The 9031-nt window shown below is 41.5% G+C and overlaps 1 protein-coding gene across 1 annotated transcript; it reads left to right on the top strand.

Annotated features, from left to right (window-relative positions):
- GNPNAT1 (glucosamine-phosphate N-acetyltransferase 1) lies at positions 1-8909 on the top strand. The gene is made up of 6 exons (XM_072428329.1): positions 1-87; positions 4377-4549; positions 5587-5649; positions 6232-6359; positions 7884-7945; positions 8622-8909. The coding sequence occupies exons 2-6, from the start codon at positions 4396-4398 to the stop codon at positions 8767-8769; spliced, it is 555 nt and encodes a 184-aa protein (XP_072284430.1). The 5' UTR covers positions 1-87; positions 4377-4395; the 3' UTR covers positions 8770-8909.
- Positions 8910-9031: the final 122 nt, after the last annotated feature.

Raw genomic sequence — 9031 nt, forward strand, 5'->3', positions numbered from 1 at the left:
CGTCACGCCACGTCGGAGTTTCCCCCTGCTTAGAGGCCCGAGCAGCAGGGAAGAGGCTGAGACTGACTGAGGAGCAGCTGGAGCAAGGTAAGTGTGGGGCCCCTGACCTGAGTATCTACTACAGCACAGGGGCCCCTAGGGCTATCCTTCATATCACCTAGGAGCCCCTTGTCCTGGGCTTCTCCAGCACTTTTCAGCATTGTAGCCTATGGACTGAAATAATTTGTTGTCTGGCTGCTTCCCATCTTCAGGGACAGGCATAGGATTTGCAGGGTTGGCCCTAACAAGGGGCCCTGATTTATAAATCACCATACTAAGAGATCCCTCTCTATATAACAAACATGTCAGGGAGTTGTCTGATGATCAGATCGATATAAAGCCTTCTGTTGTGATTGTATAAGAAAAGTTATGAAATATAAACTTTTTATTTGTTGTATTATTCAGTTTCTGATAGAACAATCAATGGGAAAACCCCTGTTCTATGTTTCTACTGTCTGTATACCATTGGGGATAATTCCCTTCATTTCCTGTCCCTGAGACACAACAGGTAGTCAGAAGAAATCTCCCTGAAGTCAGGTGATTTAGACTCCTCTAGGTGGAAGAATTCCCCTTGCCTTCTGTTCTGGGTGACCAGAATGATTGAATCCCCCTTATGGGGACACCGTTATAAAAACCTAAAATTCTAATTCTTTCAGTGATATTATTAATAATATTATTAAACAGGATTTATATAGCGCCAACATATTACGCAGTGTTGTACATTAAATAGGGGTTGCAAATGACAGACGAATACAGACAGTGACACAGGAGGAGGTGAGGACCCTGCCCCCAAGAGCTTATGGCTTCAAACTCCATCTATGTGACGTTGGGGAGATTTCCCTTCACTTCCTGTCCATGTGAGAGGAAGGGGCACACATGGGTGGCTTTTGCTGCGGTTGTGTGGCAGCAATGCCAACAACCAACAGAATGCCAACTAATCGCCTGCTGCCCATAGTAGGTTCTGATTGGCTACGTGGCCCGGATTTTTAACATGCAGTCCAATTATTACTTCATACATGGGACGGGCATTGCACAATGGTGATAAGAACAATTTAATTTTGCCTTGGCAAATCCATATACATATAATATAAGATCCACAGCATCTGTGGATGTCTGAGGCTTTGTAAGAAGCAGGCAACATGGCGGCCCACGGCAATGCTGACCCTCTTCATTACATGGACAGAAATGCCCTCACATATAGTGATTTCTATGCAATGTGCCGCCGCCCTTGTGTCCACAATTCATCTTGGCCTCAGCTGCCCACCCTACAGCAGCCAATCACAGCCAGGGTTCCCTGGAACCTTAGGATTCATTTAGAAGGACTGACCTCCCTGTTGTGCTTTAATTTATTACACAGTATTTATATAGCACCAACATTTTATGCAGCGCTGTAAATTAAATAGGCGTTGCAAATGACAGACACAGGAGGAGAGGAGGACCCTGCCCCGAAGAGCTTACAATCTAAGCAGGGAAGTTTCCTTGATATAAGTGCTCTGATCCCCAGTGCTTGATAATGTGATTTACATTGATATCAGTGACATGGAACACCTGGATTCCTGTATATTCCATATTGATATCTGCATTCTGAGCATTCGTTGTATGTGCAATGTATGCTGTGGCCCTTGAGCAGTCGTGCAGTATGATTTATGTGTGTGCGGAGTTTATCATCTAAGGCAGGGGTATCAGACTCTGGCCCGTTGGCCAAATCTAGCCCGCAATGTCCTTTTTTTTGGCCCCCAAAGGAATCCTAAATATGAATTGCAGCTGGCCCGCTGCTGCATTGAAAAAGCCCCGCTACTACAATTCCCAGCATCACACGCGTCTATAGACCAGCGGGCTCTCTGCCTATGCGTGGCCCCGCATTGGACTGTTTTATAGACGCAGGGAATTGTAGTAGCGCTGCTACTGATAGACGTGTCAGATGATTGTCACCCTAGACGAATTGAGCAAAAGAATAAACACACAACAAAGTAATTATTACTCGGATTGTATATTGCATACGTGGAATTTGTTCAGATTGCCGCATTGCATTGTATAGGCTTTGCAAATAATGGCGTGTCATCGTACATGTGGAGGATCTCTGTAAGGAATGAGGTGGAGGTAGTGACATGTCACCTCTTCTGGGTGTAATCCCGCTTGTAACAAGGGTGTGACTTAAGCAAACATATTGAAGGGAAATAGACGTGTGATTATCAGCATCAATATTACAGAGCAGTGTGTATAAATAGTTACAGAGATTGTATCAGTTTTGGGTGCAGGAAAAGCAGATTATATATTATGAAATATTGTAACTCCTATAGCTCTATTTATAAATCGGGTAATCTGACATTCCCTGGTGGGAATCTTCTATATCCATGTGTTTCAATAACTGAATATTTGAGGGAATGCCAGATTTCTTGTTTTATAAATAGAATCTTTAAAGTGTAATTATATACAAAATAAAAAAGACATAGGTGTTTTTTTTTATTAAAATTGCTATCAAACCGGTGCCACTTATTCATACTTTGAGTTATCAAGTTCATCCAGAAAAGAAATTTGTAGAATCTGGTAAGACTTGTTTGACGGCATGTCACACAGAAAATGGGTAAAAAGTCAAGAGGTTACGTAGTTCTATGGAAGAACTGACATGCACCATGAATAATCGGGTATCCGCCCTGCACACAGCCAGACTGTGAGATGAATAAGCAGAGTAGACGGTACAGAAGATCCCTGGGATGAATATACAAATACTCCCTTAAGCCTGGGGATGGGATCATTACAAAAATGTGTTTGAAAGAGTTAGTAGTCACTGCAAGTCAACCAGTGTATTTTAGTGCATAGTGCTACCATCAGCTACTAGGAGCGCTGTATAGGGTGAATGGCATGTGTATGATAACCAGCAGCTGGGGGAGCCTCGTGGCATGTGTATGATAACCAGCAGCTGGGGGAGCCCCTCATGGCGGCTGGGACAGTCCTCGAGGAGTCTTGCGGGCAACCCAGGGAACTTCTCTGAGGGTGGCTGGGACAGCCCTCCAGGATTTTAAATTAATAAATAAAACATTAACTTCAGTGCCACATCAATAAACTCTTCACTTTTACATGACTTTTGTCAAGTAATTTTGGTAATAAAAGCTACATAATTGTGAATCACTATTCCAACCAATCACGTGGCTCCTATTCAAAAAACAATTGCATATGCCTTCTTTGGCAGTGTTGGAAATTTGCTTTGCGATCACATATCCTGGCCTAAAGTGAAATAAATTATTTGGTTGACAGGTCGAAAGGCCACAATGGGCGATGTAAGTGATAACTGAACTGCTCAAGAGGGTTTATTTGCAAAAAGTTGGGGGTATTTTCTTAGGCAACTTAAATACTGGTCAGCCACTTTGGTAGTTTAAGCAGAAGGGGAACTTGGGGATGAACTTGTCACCAAATACATCCTATTAGACCAATGGGCTTTGAGTAAGGTAAGTGGGGCATATAACCCACTTACCTAGGTTGGGTTTCTCTCCTATAGCCTGCATTTTTACTATATGTAAGATTACCTCAGCGCAGAACCCAAACAGTATTAGTTACCCCTCTTGTGACCCCCAGTGCAGAATCCGAACCATAGACTTATACCCCTCACTGACAACCCCCTTCCATCATTGCAGAGCCCACCAGTAACAGACCCCATTCCCTGTACCTACTTTTTCCTCTGTTCTGACTTTTCTGAAATGTCAGGAGTCTTAGCAGAAGGGATGCTCGATACTACATGGGGCTGGGGCAGGCTTAGGCCCCTTATCCTATCCTTAGCCCCTATTATCAGTATCCATTGCTGTGTATACAGATTGTGGCCACGGCCAGCGCTCTTCATTCTGTCCCACAGTCTGGATGACCATAAGGGTCTAAGTTGCCATTGTGACAGTTGCAAGCCCGATTCCTGTGCCAGTGACTGCAGTTAATACACCTAAACCCAGGACCTTTAGTACTTGTGCATGAGTGCTTATGCTTTATTGCATATTGTAAATGTCCGGGATCAGAGTTCTATATGCACAGAGGAGACAAACTTATTGGCACCTTAATATTTTCTACCCCACCCTTTCCTGCTATTGGTATTCACAGGCTCCCTGCAGAGAGCCCCCGGGGTTTTTTTTCCTCCATATTTTAAAATAATCAGCTTTTCCTCTTTTATATATATATATATATAAATATATATATTTGGTTGTTGTGTAGAAATACAGAAATTGGCTTCCCTATACTAAACTATCCTTACGAGAGCAAAAGTCATTTTGTATGTAGACAGCTTATCATTAGATAAACAGCACATATTTGCCTGTGACGGTAACTCTTCATCTCATCTGTCACTTTTCTTTCAGGATCTCAGCTCGGTACACCATGAGCCCAGATGAAACCCCTCTGTTTGACCCTCATTTACTGGAGGAAGTTGACTGGAGTCAGAATACGGTATCGTTCAGCCCTCCTATCTCGCCACGGAACCCCGGAGAGTCGCTGGTTCTGAGGCCTCTATGCACTGCCGATTTAAACCGAGGTGAGTGAACTGCTGAAGAAGAAAGGAATGGGCTTTGTCCATAGCATCCAAAATTTTATCCTCATTCTTCTACTGCAAGTTAGAAAAGGAAAGCTAAATTGTGCAAAAAGGTGCAATAACCCACAGAAGCCAAATGGAAACAATCTTTAAATCAGTAGTCCTCAACCCAGAGCTGGTGAGTTGGGGGCTGCAAATGTGAGCGCCGGCAGCCCTCCTTACACTGCTGTAAAGCTTGTGACAGTATGACAATGGCAGCGCAGGCGGATTTTCTCACATTGGTTACACAGGAGCTGCTGAGAATGGCAGAGCAATGTATGTAAGGTTTACACTTCTCTGCCATTCCCTGAAACCTGACAGCACACCAGCTCCCTTACATTACTCTGCTATTCTCAGCTAGTGTGCTGACATGAGGCTAAGCTGCTGGGAATAGCAGAGTAGTATAAGCTGTACATATACTGGGCCATGGCAAAATTTTATTCTATGTTACCGGGCCCTGCTGTCAGAAAGGTTGGGGACCACTGCTTTAGGTGATGTAGGAACAGTTAACTGAAATCTGGTTGGTTGCTGTGGGTTATGACTGCTGCTGTCACCAGGTTATCATCTTTCCTAATTGATAGTCACAATTCTTATCAACAAACATTGGCAATGATATTAACAAGCCCTATTTTAAATATGTCGCTCCATTCACGTATTAAAGTGCATTGTGGTTTCATTTAGCAACAATAGGCAAAGCCCAGAATCAATCTACCTTTTAACTTAAACACATCAATAAAGTGAATTTTAGAGGTATGTATGGAGCGGTGTGGTAACCTCCCTATAGGATAAGTTCCCTTTAAGTCTGCAAATTTTTCTTTGTGCATGTATTTCCTCCTGAGACTACTGTAAGCTGTAACAAAAAATTGGGGGGTCGCTCATTCTAGTAGACGGAGAACTTTAAAAGGTATTAACATAATAAAAGCCAAATGTAATGAGAAGCATTGAGCTGTGAATAGTGAATGTCATTGTCTTTAAAAGCTGTTAATTTTCTTCCTTTTTAGGTTTTTACAAGGTACTAGGACAATTGACCAAAGTAGGAGATGTGTCAGCAGAGGATTTCATCAGTAAGTTCTGCGGTTTCATCACTTTGTTTATATGACTGTTACCAGCTTAAAGACCAACGGTAGGCTCCTCTCTTCTGATTCGAACCTGGTTATCCTTTGCTGAAGTCTTAAGGCTGGTAACATGACAGTGCGGGTTGTCTTCATCTTTGTTTTCATTAGGAGAGGTGGTAGATGTAGGGAGAGGCAATGACTTCCTGAGTTTATATTAGAGTCCTCAGTCTTCCAGGTTGTATGACTGGGTGTCATGCAAACCAGATCACATCTTGTGATGAAGAAGAGATACTGCAGGGTTCTCCAGATACAGAATCTACAGTAATGCTACAGCTTGTCTGTGCATTATCGTGCCTCTACCTCTATTACAGTCTATCAGCCGACTTATTTATTCCACATACACCATTGCCACAAGAAGCCAACCAAAGCTAATTCCAACACTAAATTGTGTTGGAATTAGCTTTGGTTGGCTTTTTGTGACAATGGATTACCAATACATAAAATACACAAATAGTTTTTCTTTTAGGACTGATACCCCACTCCCTTTATGGTAGATAAACCATAAACCATCTGATTTATTTTCCTTTCTAGAAAAATTTGACCACATGAAGAAAACAGGAGACTATTTTGTGATCGTGGTGGAGGATTTGAATCTCGGACAGATCGTAGCTACAGCAACCTTAATTGTAGAACATAAATTTATACACGCATGTTCAAAGGTATGTGATCAGTTTCCAGTGAGCTCTGCCACGTCTGTGTAACTGCATATCTTAGCTTTTTATATGATGGATATATAGCGGGCAAGGAACGTGATCTAGACTGGCAATTGTAATCTTCCTACATAGTTGTGTGAACAGCAAAGTATTATTATTAAACTATTTATATAGTGCCAACATATTATGCAACATTGTACATTTAATAAGGGTTTCAAATGACAGAAAGATACAGACCGTGATACAGGAGGAGGAGCGGGTTAGGAGATTAAAAGAAAGAGTGAAAATGAATAGAGGAGTTGGGTGGAAGGGGGAGGGGGTAATTTGGCAATTAAAGAGGTGACTGGCCATAAGTCTGGAAATAGTCAAGGCAAGTGGATCTATAGTGGGAAATGATGTAGGCTGCCTGAACTCATTACAAACAATCTTGATTGTATGGATGTTAAAGCTGAACTTTTAGTAGTTTCCGTCACACTCCTCAAACCAGCATGCAGCCAACTATGCGACAAGTTGTGGGATAATTAGCTAAACACCTGAGCTGCATCTTCAAGGTATCAGTCATTCAAGGTATTAAAGAAAATCGGATCATCAAGCAGGCAAAGTTGTATTTTTAGATCTATTAAAGCAATGGCAGATAATTAATATTAAGCAGGATTTATATAGTTATAATTCATAACTCTGTACATTAGAGGTTGCAAATGACAGACAGATAAAGACAGTGACACATGAAGAGGGGAGGACCCTGCCCAGAAGACATTGAATAGGGGTTGCAAATGACAGACGGATACAGACAGTGACATAGGAGGGGTCCCTGCCCCGAAGAGCTTACAACCTAGGAGATGGGGGAAGTAGCACACAAAAGGAGATATGGTGGGTGAGTAGTGAGCGTTTAGGAGACAGAAGAAGATGGGTAGGCAAGTTTGAAAAGGTGTGTTGAGTGTTTTTTTTAAATGAGTGGAAAGTAAGAGCAAGCTGAATAGGATGAGGTAGACCATTCTAGAAAGACGGGGCACCAGCTTATAACATCTTTTAGCAGACATCTACTTTAAACACCAGTGTCATCAGTCTCACATATATATTCAAGCTGCTAGAACCTGCCAAACATTGCAGGTAATATGTGAAGCCTACAAAGCAGCACAAACACCATGTGAACCTTTGGTACTGATGTATAATGCATTCAGGGCACTTTAATGTATTTAGAAAGCTATATACAGCATCCCCCCTCTCACCAACCATGATTTGCCTACATTGAACAGAGAAACACAGAGACTGGGTGATGATAACGTTGGGTCTAGAAAAAGGTATACAATAGAAGTTTAAAAATAAAAATAATTAAAAATTGCCATTAGTGTGTTGAAGAGCTGAGAAACCCAGGAAGGCAAAAATGAAAGCAGTATAGACTTCAGCTTTATGATCACCATGAAGCCTTAATAGTAAAAGTGTGCTTATTAAATGGTGAAACATTTTTAAAAATAAAACCTGGGCCTGGTGATTTTTGTGAGATAATGTTCTATTTTTCTCTTTCCTCAGAGAGGTCGGATAGAAGAGGTGGTTGTGAGCGATGAATGTAGAGGCAAACAGCTTGGAAAATTGTAAGTGAAAGATCATAGCCTTCTGCGAAACACACAGCTTGTTTATTCTTGCTTAGATTTTCTCCCACTCCTAAATATTAATGTGGTTCATAGATGGCACTTGGGAAAAACTTATTGCAAAAACAAATTTATCATTAAAAAAATTGGGACTTGCCCATGCTGGGTAAAATTCTTTGGCTTTTTACTGGCCATATTTCTTGCTCCTCCAGGTTTCTACCTCCCTGAGCATTTGGTTCCTCCTGATGCTCAGTTTTAGTCACAGGCCGCTGATGTTGTAACATACAATGCAGGACCAGCAGCCGTGCATTATAGGTTAAAATGCAGAGAGCCACCCACAACTTGCTGGCTGCCAGGGGTAGTATGGTCTAAGTTAGGTAAATATTCATTTTAAATTAAACCCTAGACAAATATGAGCATTTAACTTTTGCAGTGCAGGGGGAGCCCTACACCATGTTTGACACTACCCTAGAGTTCAGCTTTAATGCCCCCGTTCACAGCAGTGCACGCTTAAATTGGGCTAGTACAGGGTAACTGTCTAATGCCTTTAGTTTTTAATAATGTGGCCACCCAGACAAAACATACAGATTTTACAATGACGGGTTCTCTTCATTTGCTTGATTCTTAGAAAATAAATGTAATATTTTAATAATACCCATTCTCCCCCACCCCCTTGCAGGTTAGTATCCGTGCTTACATTGCTAAGCAAAAAGCTTGACTGTTACAAAGTGACATTGGAGTGCAAGCCCAAAAACGTGGCTTTCTACGAAAAGTTTGGCTACAGCTCCTCTGATGAGAACTACATGCAGTGCCGATTCTTCGACTGAATTCCACTGAAATCTTTACCAAAGAGAGAGAGAGACATGAATGCCTTTATAAAGACTGGTCCTGAGAAGCCTGGGCCCACCGCTGTAATAAACACATGTAAATAATGTGATGTTTTTAAACTATTTAAGAAAAAATATTTGTTAATAAAACAAAAAAAAAAAAATCAGAAATAATGATCAGAATGTTACAGGATAAAATATTACAAAATAAGATCAGCAGTATTTAAAATATTTCACAACTGGGAGGTAGAGGCAAAACTTT

Source organism: Pyxicephalus adspersus, chromosome 12, assembly GCF_032062135.1.
Source record: "Pyxicephalus adspersus chromosome 12, UCB_Pads_2.0, whole genome shotgun sequence".
In the NCBI taxonomy this organism is placed as follows: Eukaryota; Metazoa; Chordata; class Amphibia; order Anura; family Pyxicephalidae; genus Pyxicephalus; species Pyxicephalus adspersus.